Source organism: Podarcis bocagei, assembly GCF_964188305.1.
Source record: "Podarcis bocagei genome assembly, chromosome: 3".
In the NCBI taxonomy this organism is placed as follows: domain Eukaryota; kingdom Metazoa; phylum Chordata; class Lepidosauria; order Squamata; family Lacertidae; genus Podarcis; species Podarcis bocagei.
In genome coordinates, this window is record NC_138127.1 from 105,858,461 (window position 1) to 105,875,310 (window position 16,850).

The 16,850-nt window shown below is 47.6% G+C and overlaps 1 protein-coding gene across 1 annotated transcript in view; it reads right to left on the bottom strand.

The window, feature by feature from the left end:
• Positions 1-1,434: 1,434 nt before the first annotated feature.
• Positions 1,435-16,850, bottom strand: part of GATA4 (GATA binding protein 4) — a 73,597-nt gene continuing 58,181 nt past the window's right edge. The window contains exons 3-8 of the mRNA XM_081188730.1: positions 14,701-14,867; positions 12,371-12,496; positions 10,978-11,065; positions 9,586-9,737; positions 5,520-8,756; positions 1,435-5,046 (exon numbers count right to left, since the gene is read on the bottom strand). Coding sequence (XP_081044856.1) covers positions 8,574-8,756; positions 9,586-9,737; positions 10,978-11,065; positions 12,371-12,496; positions 14,701-14,867 — 716 coding nt within the window. The 3' untranslated portion in view covers positions 1,435-5,046; positions 5,520-8,573. The remainder of the gene's footprint in view (positions 5,047-5,519; positions 8,757-9,585; positions 9,738-10,977; positions 11,066-12,370; positions 12,497-14,700; positions 14,868-16,850) is intronic.

Sequence of the window (16,850 nt, forward strand, 5' to 3'; positions counted from 1 at the left end):
CCAGGAGGGAATCTGGCCCCTGAGCTAATCCTACCACTTTTCATGAATGAGATCGTGCAAAATAGCCAGAATGAATTGTATGATGAGAGCGAATGTGGCGTAGTAGGTTGAGACCTGGGAGATACTGGTTCAAATCCTCACTCAGCCATGAAGCTCACTGGGTGAGCTTAGGCCACTTGCTGTTGCTCAGCGTAACCTCACTGGGTTGTTATGAGGGTAAAATGAGGGATGGAAAACCATAGAGATGTCGAAGAGAACAACAACTACCAGACTTTTAGAAGAAATCTGTAGGCAGCCCTGTTTAGGGAAGCTTTTAATGTTTGGTGCATTACTGTATTTTAATATTTTGTTGGAAGCCACCCAGAGTGGCTGGGGAAGACCAGCCAGATGGGCGGGCTATAAATAATAAATTATTATTATTACTATTACTACATAGTATGCTACCTTGAGCTCATTGACTGAGAGGTGGGTTGTAAATGCGATAAATTAAATAATGGGGGTGTGGTGTGGTGTGGTGTGAGGGGAGAGACTCCACCAGGCAAGGCCTCCTTCCAGCTGCCATGCCCCACTATCTACTTCTCAATGGGTATTGTATTGCATAGCTGTCTACTTACAGATTTGAAAATAAGGGGCCAGCAGCCTCGAAAATAAGGGATCAGCAGCCAAAATAAGGGATTTTCCGGGCACAGGTATGTTCAACTTCTGAGCCCCTCTGAGCCAAAGGCAGAAAGCCCAGCCAGCAACCAAACCAAGCCTCATCAATAAGGGACAGCAATGGGACATGGCGCTGGGATAAGGCACTGTTCCGCCAAATAAGGGACGCTTGACAGCTATTTTGTATTGTTTTATGTACTGTGGCTTGCCGTTTTACTGATTATAGTTTAGATATTGTAACTGTTGAGTGGATTTCTGTTTAAGTTTTGTATGTTGATATTATTTTATACTATTCTAATGATTGTTGGATGTTCCTTTTTTGATGGAGGTTGCCCGTTTTAAAGTTATGTTTTATTATCACATTTTTGTATTGCATTAGATTGTTATAAGATGTACATTTTTTGTTTATTCAGCTTGTAAACCGCCTTGAGTATTGTAAGATAGAAAGGCGGTATACAAATTAAAAATGATGATGATGATGATATGAATCATGCAAAACAACATAAATGATGTACCTATGCTGAACTTCTGAGTTCAGTTTCTCTTGGTGCAAAATTTGAGTTTTCAACCTGCAAAATGTTTGAAACCATATCAGATCCTGCTTAGCATTGCAAATGTGCTCGCAGTTGCAGTACGTACTATGGAGTTTTGTTGCTTTCTAATGTTGCTTTCTAGTGTGCGTGTGCATGCGCAGAACTCCGGATTTTTGGCATCCTCACCTCATCGCTGCAGCAAAGAGATTTTGAGAAGCGAAAGGACAAAGAAGAAAGACGTTCTCGATTTGGAAATGAATGCCTGTCCATTTATTTCCGTTCATTCTAACAGGTGAAGTCAGTATGCAGATCGGTAGTCATATTGCATCATAATACAGAGAGAGATATTCACACGTATATATTATAACTTTAAATAATCTTAAACTTGTTCGGGCTCCTGCCTCGCCATCGACCATTCAAACAAGCATCTTCTTGGAACAGCACCTTTCCACAGACTCTTATGCTAAAAATACATGGATTGTTATTATTATTATTATTATTATTAAAGAAATGGTATGAACGTCACTTAAGGTTACAAACCAGTTTATAGGCCCAAAGATGCTGGTCATTTGCCCTAGCCTAACCATCCAGGGCTGCCAACTAGGGCGAACTACGTTCAAAGAAGTTCAACTTGTAGTTCAAAGTAGTTCAACTTGGAGGTGGTCAACCTGTTTCTGGACTCCAGCACTTCCACCTGCAGGTGGGGCTCACATATTCAAATGCTTCAAACTCCCTGCACGTAGAAAACTAGCAAGTCAGGGAGAAACATTCCCCTCCAGCCCTCTCCCTGATAAGCTAGTTTTCTAACTGCAGGGGGTGTCTGTTAACTTGTTTATTTACAGCACAGTGGAAGTCTTGCGTAATACGACCTCCCTCCTGCAGCCTGGCATGGTAAAGGCACAGGTTTGAATCCTCTGCAAAACTCCAGCATGGGTCACCTAGAACACATCGAAATTTGGCTGTCACTTTCTTTTGTAAAACAAAATACATGGAAATTCAACAGGTGTAGCATTTCTTGGCAGAGAGTGATGAAAACAACGGGGAGGGTCACTTCCCCTTTCGACATTTCTCCAGCGTTCTGCAGCCTACCTAGTTACCTGAGCTTCCGGATTTATTTATCTTTAAGAAAAGCCCCATGGAAAGAGTCACAGATTCATAGAATTCAAAGGGACCCAAAGGGTCATCTAGTCCAACCCTCTGCAATGCCTTACTTATGACATCTACCCCTGGGCATTAACTGAAGCATAGAAAACTAGGGAAGCCAGCTACCAAGTGCTGGAGATCAGGGTGCCTGCTGATTTTGTTTTTAAGGGCAGTCTTCCCCTTTATACTTTTTTTTAAAAAATCCACATGGATTTGTTTAAAAGTTAATAAAATTTCATGCAACCCCCCCAAAAAAGAGCAGTTCCAGAATAGAGAGTACCTGACCTTCTCGTGCAAATGCGACAGCCAAGTTGAGAATGCCGTGAGGTTTGGGGAAACACAGGCAAACAGCAAAGCTGAAGAGTCCAACACATTCTTTTGCAGAAGGAAACAAACCCCTCAGTTACCCTGAGAGTAAGGTAAAAAAGGTAAAGGGACCCCTGACCATTAGGTCCAGTTGTGGCCGACTCTGGGGTTGCGGCGCTCATCTCGCTTTACTGGCCGTGGAAGCCAGCTTACAGCTTCCGGGTCATGTGGCCAGCAGGACTAAGCCGCTTCTGGCGAACCAGAGCAGCGCACGGAAACACTGTTTACCTTCCCGCTGGAGTGGTACCTATTGATCTACTTGCACTTTGACGTGCTTTTGAACTGCTAGGTTGGCAGGAGCATGGACCGAGCAACGGGAGCTCACCCCGTTGCGGGGATTCGAACCGCCGACCTTCTGATCGGCAAGTCCTAGGGTCTGTGGTTTAACCCACAGCGCCACCCGCATCCCGAGAGTAAGGTATGCACAGCAAAAAGCCACGATAATTTCACCCAAGATTTTCTACCCCTTTCATAATTTCAGAAAGCAATTTCTTTCCCCCTGTAAACTGATGGATGGCACCTCCCTCTGGGGATGGATCAGGTCCCTGCCTGTCTTTTGCCTCCTCTCCAGGAGGAGGAGCCACCCCTCTCCCCAGACCAGCTGTCAGAGCAAGGACAAATCCTGCACCCCATAATAAGCTTCTGGAAATGTCTGGAGCTGGAACACGGGATAAATTTTCAGCGCAGCTGAATTTTAGGGCACACGTTTTGAGTAACGTACTATATTAAAAAGGAAAGGAAAAAACAGCCCTGCGGGATGAAAAGCGTATGCCCGTTCCGTCTCCGCAGATCTCGGCATGCTCCGCATATGTACAAAAGGAGGCTCCCTTAGTGAAGCATCTGAATGATGCAAAACATTATTTTTAAAAATGAAAAATGCAGCCAAACCCTGGCACTGTCCCCTGGGTTTTGTAACCAGCGTGCTCAACTCGAATTAATGCATGGAAAGATTAAGACCAGAGTGTATGCTGTCCTGCAAGGTTTGACAAGGTCACCTCAGCTCACATTCAAAGGAAGGGCTATCAAACTCTCGGTTCTCCCACTTTCCACCACACTTGTATCATGTGAACCCTTCCGGTAAGGAGACCGCGTGGCTTAAGCAAGCCATCTTTGTGTTTCTATACAATTAATTTGGGAACTTTCACCACTTTGGAACTAATTTTAAGTTTGACTGCCCGTGTTTTCTGACTGATGTATGGAAAAGCACATGAATCTAACCTTTGAAGAGTTTGTAAGTAAACCATTTTTTGACTTGCCAAATGTATGGTCTCTTTCTATGCTAAGGGAATTGGGAGACTTTGGAAGCAACTTAGAAGCGGATATTTTAAAGGCTCCGTTTCCATGCTTGACTTTGCTGCATGATTTTGTGATTTTAAATTTCTGCTGGGGCTCTCTCACCAAAGAGTACTCGCCCCAAACCTGCAGCTAGGCATCCAGGGAATTCTCCTTTCAGTTTACTGTATCTATATTTTATTCTTTTCTTTTAACCGAAAGACAACATACCGACAGGTTTATAAGTCTTAATTCCATTCAAAAAATGACAGCCAATGTTCTGCTGGACATTTGGGTTGAAGTGTAGATGTTTGAAGGCTGGTCTTCCCATTTTGTGCTTGCACATGTAAATAATTTGCAGCCTCCCCAGCTGCTACAGTTCCTGGAATGTTTAGCTGGGAAGAAGTTACACCATGAGTTCATCCTTGCAAGTGTGACAGCCACAGAGGCTGCAAAGGCTATTTTTTCATGTTAGAAGGAAGGGACAACAGCCCTCAACAACGTAAATGATTAAGCTTAATGCCCCTCACAAATGTCTACCATCCACACAAACATGGCAGAAAAAACTACTGTTTCTTTCAGGGAAGGGGAATGAGCTGCATGAAACTGGCCAGCAGGGTTTGGCAGAGATTTTACAAAAGCTGTGATGTGTTTTAATTAATGTTCATTTGGTGGCAGAAGGGGATCAGGTCTTGGGACTCCCTAGCGCCTGAAATATTGGAGAAAATGCAAGTGGGCCCTTTATGAAATGCATGGACCTTAGGCAAAAATCATATGCCTGCCTTCTAAAAGCGTTCCTGCCGGAAAGGCCTTTGCCACCATCTTGTCGTTTCAGCGCTGGGCACAAACAGATCTAACTTGTGGCTTGCTAACCAAACGCTGCCTTCAGATTGACGGGAGTGCCACTGAGGAAGAACGCCAGCCAGGGTTCGGCTGGGAGAGTCGCACAAGGTTTGCAGCCTCAGTTAAACATCCAAACCGTGGAGCCAGACAAAAGTTCTCTTCGAGGCAGAACTGAAGACTATAACTGGAAAGGTGTTTGTGTCCATCTAGATTAGTATTGTCTGATGGGCAGCAGCTCTCTAGGGCAGTGTTTCCCAACCACTGTTCCGCGGCACACTAGTGTGCCGAGAGATGTTGCCTGGAGGGAGGCGGGCGAGTCGGGCGGCGAGAGGCGGGGCGGCGGCGGCGAGGAGAGGCCGCCCAGCGCGGGGCTCTCGCCGTCTGCCTGCCTGGCTGCCTGCGAGCTCGGCGGCCAGCGCCTCCGTCCGCAGCGCCCGCCTCGCGGCTCTCATTCCCTGCCCCTGCCAAAGCTCACCCAGCCAAGCCGCGCTCTCCTTCCTGCCTCGCTTTGCTGCCTCCTCCCCCCCTCACCCCCAAAGCTTGGAGGTTCCCCGGCAAGGGGGAGGGGAAAAAATTGAAACTTACACTTTCGTGCGTCCCTCCCGGCGTGACGCTGCGCGCTGACGTCACGGGGCTGTAATGGTGGTGTGCCTCGAGATTTTTTTCATCAAACAAGTGTGCCTTTGCCCAAAAAAGGTTGGGAAACACTGCTCTAGGGCAGCGTTTGCCAAGGTGGTGCCTTGCAGTGGCTGATGGGAGTTGTAGTCCAAAGACGTTGATCCAGGGACTCTCATATCTTCTCTATCCCTTGCCATCTGATTCAGTTAACTAGCCATGCTGGGGATCAAATCTGGCTTCTTCTGTATGCAAAATATGCCCTCTATGACTGAACCACTTTAATCTAAAGATTGAGCTGAACCATCTTCTCCATCAATTGATTACAGTCTGAAGCCTGTAAGATTTGCAAAGGAGGGCCAAATCGAACGAGGTCAAGTGTAAAATGCACCGAAAAGCTTTGAGGATTAAGCTTAATAAAGCCATTCTGTTTGCTCTCAGATAGGCAAGGCTGGGCTTGCTTTTGTTTAAATCGGCTCAAGCGCTTTATAGCTCCTTGATGTTTGCAGGAGTGGGAATGCCAGCCTTAAACAGCAGCTTTGCAATATTGTTTTTAAACATGCCAGGATTAGCGTAGGTTAAATGATGGTAATCGTTGTGTCCAAACAAAGCTGATCACCGATCAAGCGAGCTGCTGTTTAAGGACTGCGCCACCTGTGACCTATGTTTCACCTCTTCCTTTCAAAAAAGCAAGAGCGTTTTGTGTGAGAATGAAAGAGAATTTAATTTGGGGAGGCCATAGCGCAAGGAGAGAGCATTTGCCTTGCATGCAGAAGGGTTCAATCAAGGTTCAAAGTCTAGTGTCCAGATCAAGGGAAGTCATAGTACCAATCTATTCTGCCTTGGTCAGACCACATCTGGAATACTGCGTCCAATTCTGGGCTCCACAATTTAAGAAGGATGTTGACAAGCTGGAACGTGTGGAGAGGAGGGCAACCACGATGATCAATGGTCTGGAAACTATGCCTTATGAGGAACGGTCGAAGGAGCTGGGTATGTTTAGCCTGGAAAACAGGAGACTGAGATATGAGAGCCACCTTCAGATATTTAAAGAGCTGTCACACGGAAGAGGGAACAAGCTTGTTTTCTCCTGCTCTGGAGGGTAGGACTCAAGCCAATGGCTTCAAGTTAGAAGAAAGGAGAGTCCGACTAAACATTCGGAAAAACCTTTCTGGCAGTCAGAGCTGTTTGGGAGTGGAACAGTCTCCCACCAGAAGTGGTGGGCTCTCCTTGCTTGGAGATTTTTAAGCAGAGGTTGGATGGCCATCTGTCATGGATGCTTTAGCTGAGATTCCTGCATTGCAGGGAGTTGGACTAGATGACCATTGGGTCCCTTCCAGCTCTTAAGATTCTATGATTCTATGAATCCCCAGCATCTCCAGATAGGGCTGGTCGAGACCCCAGTCTGCAGATCCTGGAGAGCTGCTGCCAGTCCGTGTCAACAGTACTGAGATAAGATGGAGCGGGGGTCTGACTCAGGTCCTGTGTTCCTAAGGGCGATAGGAAATCCCTCTTTCGGATCCATTCCTGGTGGGAACAGCTGCTATGAAAATAATAATAATAATAAAGATTTATTGATAGCAATGGGTGGGGAGAGGAGGAAGAGGAGGAGGCATAATCAAGATGTCAGAAAAGCAATTAAATTAACACTGGCACAGTGCAGGCAGTTGCAAAACTGCTGGATGCACGAGATTCCTCTTGTGACAGTCACTAGCCGTGGTATCCAGCCGTGGTATTCTGTCCCACGCTTTTCAAAACAGCTCTCATGTCTTTTTCCAGACCCTGAAGTCTCCCACTTAGTGTTTATCTGTGGCATTTGCTGTACAATGCATCTCCTTTTCCATCCTGGCTTATTATGGGATTGCAGTCCTCCATTCAGGGAAGGAGAAAACCCCAAATAAATCTTAAGTATTCATTCGGCGTTGCAGTCATCGGCGACGGTAACTCGAGAGTCCTGCCCAGCAACAAGTGCTCTTTTGCGTTGTGGGTGGGGACATTTTGACAATCGAATGGGGGACATGAAGGGATAATGCCCCAACTAGTCCCCCGTGAGTCTACTCACCCTTCGTTTCAAAGAATCGACTGCTAGCAACCGAGTAGGCAAATATCACCACTGAGAGGAGCCAGATTTGTGTATGGGGGTCGCCAGCTGCTGACCGCCCCCCCCCATCACTCGTAATATTGGGGTATTGTTTGGTCCACGTGTTCTCTCTTCTCCTCCCGCCTTCGCACAATTCACGTCCATCGCTTTGCTTTTTCAAGATTCGATCACTAAGCTGTGTGGAAAAACCTGGCTGCCTTTCCAGGGACATTGGGCAAGGTGAAAGATCCGTCGGAGGGGATAGATCTGTTGACAGCTCAGACACATAATCTTGCAGGTATCTGACCTTGGGTATTTCAGTGAGGATCAGATGTCTGGAAAACACATTCACACAGCCAATCCTGCCCCAGGAAGATCTTGGAAATGATCGTCATTCCTGCACTGCAGCGGGTTGGACTAGATGAACCTTAGGGGTCCCAACACTAAAATTCTCTGGTTCTAGGATTCTGTATTTCAGGGAATGCCAGCACAAGGGAATCTTCTCTTCACCTGCTGGGCCAGAGTGGGGAATTTAATAGCAAAAGCCGACAAAGACTGCAGGGCCAGATTTGTCCATGTGTATACATACTTTTAACTGGAGTTTCTGTCAGCTTTTCTGAAGGCAGTTGTCATTCGAGGCTCTGAAGCGACTGAAGACCTCGTTCGTTCCAAGCGTGGTGGCAACTTCACCGAAGTCTTTTTCAAAGCAAGCCCCCAAACAAAACCTTTCGACGGCACGATCTGGAACGGTTGTGTACACTTCAGTCACCTCCGAAGCACATTTGTCCCCCTCAAAGATTTTTGGCATGGTAGTTTGCCAAAGGTTGCTTGGAATCCAGAGTCTGTGAGGGGCGAACCACAGTACCCAGAATCCTTTGCGAGAAAGAATGCGCCTCAGAGAGGCTTTTGAGGGACGGCCTGCGCCCAGCCCTCGGATCGGGATCTACAGCCTTCAGGAAAGTGGCCGGAGAAAGCAAGCGAAAGGAAACGAAGAAAGCATCCCGGTGTTGTCTGATGGTGGAAAGACGCCTTTGTATCCCGAGCCTGAAGCTGCGGTGCAGAGACAGTTATGCTGTGATAATGTCTCCATGGCTTTCGCCCAGAACCAGACTGTTCCAGGAGTCTTGCTTGGAGCTGGGCTGCGGAGATTGGCTCATAGTTACCGGGTAGCTCTGTGGGGAAAGTTTGAGGCTTGGCATGGGAGAGTGAAGAGCAGGTCCATGTCCAGACATGGCAGCGACTGAGAATGCCTGATTTTGGGTGTGTGTGGAGGTGGAACAGAGAAAGAGAGAGAAAAACAGATTATCAATGGAAGCGCAGGGGAAGGAAGTAATTAGCAGCAGCAACTCGCAATTATACACAATAATATGCTTAATAGTGCAAGGGAAGCGGGTGGCGCTGTGGTCTAAACCACAGAGCCTAGGACTTGCCGATCAGAAGGTCGGCGGTTCGAATCCCCGCAATGGGGTGAGCTCCCGTTGCTTGGTCCCTGCTCCTGCCAACCTAGCAGTTCGAAAGCACGTCAAAATGCAAGTAGATAAATAGGTACCACTCCGGCGGGAAGGTAAATGGCATTTCCATGCGCTGCTCTGGTTCGCCAGAAGCGGCTTAGTCATGCTGGCCACATGACCCGGAAGCTGTACGCCGGCTCCCTCGGCCAATAAAGCGAGATGAGCACCGCAAACCCAGAGTCGGTCACGACTGGACCTAATGGTCAGGGGTCCCTTTACCTTTACCTTTACCTACATTCTGCATGTGCAAATGGCTTGAGATACCTGTTAGGTCCATAAATTACCACATAGCATATATTCAACACAAAAATTGTTATTGACAAAGGACAGCTGGACATATAAAGGGCCCCATTACCTTCAGTAGCTGAGGACCACATCAAAGCTGAATCTGGCCCTGTGGGTAGCCATCCATCAGGGTCTCTTTTAGGTGTCTTCCCGCATTGCAGGAATGACCTGCAGGGTCCCCTCTAATTCTACAGTTCTATGATTCTATAATTGCCGCACGAGTTGGGCCCACAATCTTTCCCTTTTGCCCCGCTCCTCCTGCAGCGGTTCCTTCCTTCCTCACCTGTGGAATGGGCGCCGGGTGCCCGTAATGAGGGGAGATCCCCGGTTCCATTTTGATGGGGTGCATTTTTTCCATGGCAGTTGTGGTGGTTGTCGTGGTGGTGCAGGGGGCAGAGCTGACGGACGAGGGGATGCTGTCGCTACTGGCAGACCCTGGACATGGCAGAAGAGAAGGGAGAAGACAACAATGTGTTAAACTAGGTCTGTCTTCAGACTGCGCCAGATTCTGTTGTGGTCAATTTTTTCATCCGGGGTGGGGTGGGGTGGGGAGCCTTCCGTTCTTTTGCAAAGATAACAAACTGGGCATCTGGTGGCTCTCCCTTGGGCTTTTAGCACTGCAGCTCAAGTCCTCTGGAATCAGCTGAAATTACATAAATTGCAATGTTGTGATGTTTGGAAAGATGTTTGTGTATCATTTATGGAATATTCATTGTGTGGCGCAATGGGTTTTGCTGTTAACCAGAAGGCTGGTGGTTCAAATTTTCTGTTTTACAATTTAGAATACTCATTTGAACAACCTTAAAATATCAATGACTTCCCTTCTTCTTTTTCCATGGTTCATTTGGCATGCCATAGATCCCTGCGCATTTTACATAAACTAAACCATTCAGTATTCCATTATTACATCCATCAAAACTTATTTACATGGTTGAATTTATCTAAATGCTGCCAACCTTTTTCAAGTGTACACAATCCCCACCCCCACTATACTCAATAAACATTTTCCAGTCTTTTCTAAGTGTATGTTCTTCTTGTTGACGTTTAGAAGACATCTGAAGGCAGCCCTGTTTAGGGAAGTTTTTAATGACTGATGTTTTAATGTATTTTTAATCTTTTGTTGGAAGCCGCCCAGAGTGGCTGTGTTAATTTCATTGTGCACAGGTTGTACATTGACAATAAAGGTATTATTATTATCATCATCATCATCATCATCATCATCATCATCAGATGGGTGGGGTATAAATAATAAACTATTCTTATTAGTATATTATTATATGTTGAGTTGGCAAGTTGCGCATATTCCATCAGCTTAAATTGCCATTCTTCTTTACATTGGTACCTCTGGTTGCGAACGGGATCCTTTCTGGAGGCCCATTCGCAACATGAAAAGAGAGCAACCCGATTTGCTGCTTCTGCGCATGCGTGTGACGTCATTTTACTCTTCTGCGCATGTGCGAGTGGTGAAACCCGGAAGTAGCCCTTTCCGGTACTTCCGGGTCACAGCGGGACGTAACCTGAAAGAACGTAACATGAAGCGGACGTAACTTGAGGTATGACTGTAGTTGGGATTAAAAATCTATGGTTCTGTGATCTGTACAAATTGTTCCATTGTTTCTGACTTGGGCTGTGAAGCTGTATATACATTTTGCAAAGCAAGCAACCCTGCAGTCACCTGATGGCGCCTTGGATTTGTTTAAATTCTTCGGTTTCCGCTTCCTGGTTTGGATTCCTTCCTTCCGCATTGCTAAAGGCCTCGGTACCTAAGGAGACACCAACCTTTTAGAGCATGCACAAAAACCCAGGAACATGAACCCCTCCCAATATTACAACAGTCCATGGCTAACGGGAGCTGGGCTGCAAATCCAGGAACTGAGGCAGAACTGTTTCGTAGCAGGTTTTCATCTGACTGCAAGGAAGACAATCTATGAACATCTGAACGTAAGAAGTGCTTGCAGGATCTGACCAAGGGCTCATCTAGTCCAGCATCCTTTTCCCACAAGGGCCAACTGGATGCCTGTGGGAAACCCACAAGTAGGATTCGAACACAATAGCCTTTTCTCCTCCTGTGGTTTTCAAGCAACTGGTATTCAGAACCATTGCTGCTTCAAACTGTGAATTGCAGAGCATGGTCGCCGTGTCTAGAAGCCATCAACATCCCTCTCCTCTGTGAATTTTGTCTAATCCTCTTTCGAAGCCATTCAGCTTGGTGGCCATCCTGTGGCAGGGAGTTCCACAGTATTACCATATTTATTGCTCTCTATAGGACGCACTTTTCCCCCTCCAAAAATGAAGGGGAAATGTGTGTGCGTCCTATGGAGCGAATGCAGGCTATCAGCAAGCCTTCGGAGCGCTCCGAAGGCTTGTGGATAGCAGCCTGCAGCCAACTGCTGCTGCGCTCCCCGGGCTTCAGGCAGGTATCCACAAGCCTTCTGAGCGCAGCAGGAGTTCCCGCTGCACTCGGAAGGCTTGCGGATAGCTGCCTGTTTTGGGGGCTGGGGTCGGGGGAAGCTCGGACTTCCCCCGCCCCAGCCCCCCGACTGGAGAGGTTGTGCGTGGCTAAAGAGGAAGCCAAGACAGCCAGCGGGATGGATCCTGCTCGCTGTCTTGGCTTCTTTGCCCTTTGGGGCTGGGGGGGGAAAATATTTTTTTTTCTTTATTTCCCCCCCTAAAAACTAGGTGCACCCTATGGTCTGGTGCGCCCCATGGAGCGAAAAATACGGTAACTGTGCACTAATTGAATAAGCGTTTTCTTTTCATTTTATGGCTGAACAAAATTAAATAGTTCCACAACGCATGTCACGCCACAGAGAAAAGCCAAGCACGGGCAGTAGTTCCATGGTGCCATGTACACTACATATTCCATGTTCCAGAGAGACTGCATGACGTATGTTCTTCTTTGGTGTGTCGCTCTTACCTCGTGGAGGGAGGGTGAGGAAACAAATGGAAGGACTGAACAAAATAAAATAGTTCCCCAACGCGCAGGAAAAGCCATTTCCGTACACTACATATCCCATGCTCCAGAAAGACTGCAAAATGAATGCTCTGCTTTGGCACGTTGCTCTTACCCCGTGGAGCTTCATGTATAAACCGCAGGCGTTACAGACCGGCTCGCCTTCTGCATTCCGGCGCCACAGCGTGGTCGTAGTGGTATGGCAATTGGCGCATGAGAGCCCGATCCGACGGGAAGCTGACTGCAGGAACAAGGGTCGGGAGCGAGAACAAATGGCTGTTAACTCACCAGTGGTCTTGGGCAAACCATTCTTATTTAAGAATACCTAAAGTCTGCAGAGGGACGCGGGTGGCGCTGTGGGTAAAACCTCAGTGCCTAGGACTTGCCGATCGTATGGTCGGCGGTTCGAATCCCTGCGGCGGGGTGAGCTCCCGTCATTTGGTCCCAGCTCCTGCCCACCTAGCAGTTCGAAAGCACTCTTAAGTGCAAGTAGATAAATAGGGACCGCTTACCAGCGGGAAGGTAAACGGCGTTTCCGTGGGCTGCGCTGGTGCTGGCTCGCCAGCTGCAGCTTCATCACGCTGGCCACGTGACCCGGAAGTGTCTTCGGACGGCGCTGGCTCCCGGCCTCTTAAGCGAGATGGGTGTGCAACCCCAGAGTCGGTTACGACTGGCCCATAGGGGGCAGGGGTACCTTTACCTTTTAAAGTCTGCAGAGATCGGGTTCCTGGCTGTGGTCACCCCTAGATCTTACAAAAACCCCTGTTCTAAAACAGCTGCGTCAGCTTCTGGTTTGTTTCTGTGCCCAATTCAAGGTGCTCGGGCCCTAAGCATCTGAGAGTCCGGCTCCTTCCCTACAGATCCCCTCAGGTATTAAGATCCACAGAGGGGGCCCCCTTGGTCGTTCCTTCACCCTCAGAAGCTCAGCCAGAGTGGCCTAGGACAGGGCCTTCTCTGCAGCGGCCCCTAAGTTGTGGAATTCCCTCCCCACAGAGGTGCCTCTGGCTTCTTCGCTACACGGCTTTTGCGAATGCTGAAGATGCAACCTGGATAGCTCAGTTGGTTAGAGCATGGTGCTGATAACGCCAAGGTTGCAGGTTCGATCCCCTTACGGGACAGCTGCATATTAATACATTGCAGGGGGTTGGACTGGATGATCCTCAGGGTCCCTTCTTACCCTGACCTTGGAAATCTGAGACATGTGTTTTCAGGGCCCACCCTATTCCTGTCCCTGCAACCCCTTACCAAATGCGTTGTTCAGAATGTCAGTTTGCACGACCCACTAACAAGGCAATAAAACAATGCAGCAACCATCAATTGCACGTTCCTCCAAAATCCAATGAAAACTAGATTAATTAATTCAACAAAACTGATGAACTTGATCCAGGGATGTTCACAGTCTTGATAGTCATTTACATCTCCAGCAACTGCCTACTGTCTTTTTTACTTTACTTTTTACTGTGTTCAAGCATCTTAGCGCCTCCTAGGTAATCCCACCGCCACTAGGGGGCGCTACTGTCCACGTTGGGAACCTTTGTATTAAATCGTGTCCTCCCTTAAATAGGGCACGTATTGTGGTGAGACCTGGACAACCGACTCCCTGTGTTGTGGGTGGGTACGATTGGTCAGCCACAACACCTCGTAGCTGGGTGCAATCTGGCCAATGGGATGCAGTTCAAATGGTTCGAGGGACCTATTTATGCCCATGCACGTGACCCAGAGCTTCCTCTTTCGGCACGTGCATCAGAACTCCCGCCCACCTCTCCCTACTTTTAGGGCTTTGCGCTTGACCTTACTATGCCGTCGTGTGTCGTCTGTCGTTGGGACAGGGGGACGGCAGGAATTTTCCCCACTTGGCTGATTGGCTGGTGCCATTTGGGTTTCGCCTGCCGCGTAGCAAATTGTCACAACTTGTAAGGTTGCGGGTAGGCTCTGGTTCAGGTGATAGGGATGGGAGAACGCTCTCGCCATCCCTATGTGAAGGGTATTCCATTAAAGGAATCCAGGGACTCGATGGTTTGGTCATCCCCTGAGAGGGGGTTGTGCCCGTGCCTGAGTCCAGGGGGACATTTGGGTGGTGGAGATAGCCCGTTCCCGGCTTTCCGCTTATCCAGGTGTTCACCCTTGGCTGACCTATGCTGGAACCCTGGGTCAGCACTACCTGCAACGGTGCAGGGAGCTAGTTGAACCAGAGCCTATGCAATCAGTCACTTTCTGTAATCAATAAAGTTGTGGCCTAAATTCTGCCAAAAACCAAAATTTGAGTCAAGTGTGAATTTATTTAGGGGGGAGGTTTCTGGTCTGAACATGCAAAAATATAACAAGCAATGATGCAATATCATAAACTAGGGAATGGGAATTTCTAATTGGCCACCAGAAACTGAGATCGCACTTCTGGGCTGAGTTCAGAGTCAGCATCCTAGGTTGGCCTAGGCGTTTCCTTACCAGCCTCCTCTGGGGTTTGATCAGCGGTCGGTTAATGCCGTTTATCTTGTGGTAGAGACCGCAAGCGTTGCACAGGTAATGGCCGGTCCCGTCTCTCCGCCACAGCGGGGTGGACATCGCTCCACAGTTGACGCATTCCCGGCCTTCGGAGTAATCGTCATAAAAATCTGCAGGAGCAAGAGGGAAAGGGGGAGAGAAAGAGGAAGCAAAAGTTGGTCTCGCAGAATCATAGAGTTGTGGCATTGCAAGGAACCCCCTGCGATGCAGGAATACAGCGAAAGTATCCCTGACAGATCCAACCTCTGCTTTAAAACCTCCAAGGAGTCCACCACCTCCTGAGGGAGACCATTCCATGGTCAAACAGCTCTTACTGTGAGAAAGCTTTTTCTGATGTTAAGTCGGAATCTCCTTTTGTGTACAGTGGTATCTTTGTTCTCAAACTTAATCCGTTCCGGAAGTCTGTTCCAAAACCAAAGCGTTCCAAAACCAAGGTGCGCTTTCCCATAGAAAGTAATGCAAAATGGATTAATCCGTCTGCGCACATGTGCGTTGCGATTCGGCGCTTCTGTGCATGTGCAAAGCACAATTTAGTGCTTCTGCGCATGCGTGACCCCCGAAACCCGGAAGTAACCCATTCCAGTACTTCCGGGTTTCGGCAGGTCCGTAACCCGAAAAAACGCAACCTGAAGAGTCTGTAACCCGAGGTATGACTGTAATGCAAAATGCATTAATCCGTTCCAGACTTTTAAAAACAATCCCTAAAACAGCAATTTAACATGAATTTTAGTATCTAACGAGACCATTGAACCATAAAATGAAAGCAATAAAAAATGTACTGCAGTCACACAATCAATCGATCAATCAGTAGCTGAACTGGGTTCCACACAGTCACAAAAACAAAACCGTAAGAGCGGCAAAAACAAAAACGCAAAATAAATAGCAAAAACAGGCAGACCTCAGCATGAACACTCAGAACGGAAGTGTGGCACTCAAAACAAAGCACATTCGGCTTCTGAAAAAAGTTTGCAAACCAGAACACTTGTTTCCAGGTTTGCAGTGTTTGGGTTCCGAGTTGTTTGAGTACCAAGGCGTTTGAGAACCAAGGTATCACTGTAATTTGAAGCTGTTGGTTCGAGTCCTACCTTCCAGAGATGGAGAAAACAAGCTTGTTCCATCTTCCATGGGACAGCCCTTAAGATATTTGAAAGGTCCGTATAGTTAAAGCTATGGTTTTCCCAGTAGTGATGTATGGAAGTGAGAGCTGGACCATAAAGAAGGCTGATCACTGAAGAATTGATGCTTTTGAATTATGGTGTTGGAGGAGACTCTTGAGAGTCCCATGGACTGCAAGAAGATCAAACCTCTCCATTCTGAAGGAAATCAGCCCTGAGTGCTCACTAGAAGGACAGATCGTGAAGCTGAGGCTCCAATACTTTGACCACCTCATGAGAAGAGAAGACTCGCTGGAAAAGACCCTGATGTTGGGAAAGATGGAGGGCACAAGGAGAAGGGGACGACAGAGGACAAGATGGTTGGACAGTGTTCTCGAAGCTACAATCATGAGTCTGACCAAACTGCGGGAGGCAGTGGAAGACAGGAGTGCCTGGTGTGCTCTGGTCCATGGGGTCACGAAGAGTCGGACACAACTAAATGACTAAACAACAACAACATCCAATCTCCTCTCAGTCTCCTCTTCTCCAGGCTAAACGTACCCAACTCCTTCAACTGTTCCTCATAAGGCTTGGTCTGGAAATGCATTTCCAATTCAGGTGATACGCAGAATAATAGGCAAATCTGAGTCGACTGACTCTCCTGCCCCGAGGCCAATCAAGGTTAAGTGCATATAGCTCCAGGAAGGAGGATTCAAAGGGATTACAGTTCTTGATTTCACTTTTCAATTTAAAAATCTATAAGCCACCTTTCTGGACCGGGTAGACCCGAGACAGTGACCAAAATATTGGCACGGAGGGGGACGGGATGGGACAGAATTACGATACATATATATTATAAAATACAACTATAATAAAACTGTATTGATATATTACAGGAAGGTATTCTAAAAGCTGAGTGCCACACAAGACCGGTTCCTACATTGTATGGAACGGCTATCCTGATAAGATGATGGATGCAGGAGTGCAGATGGGTACAAC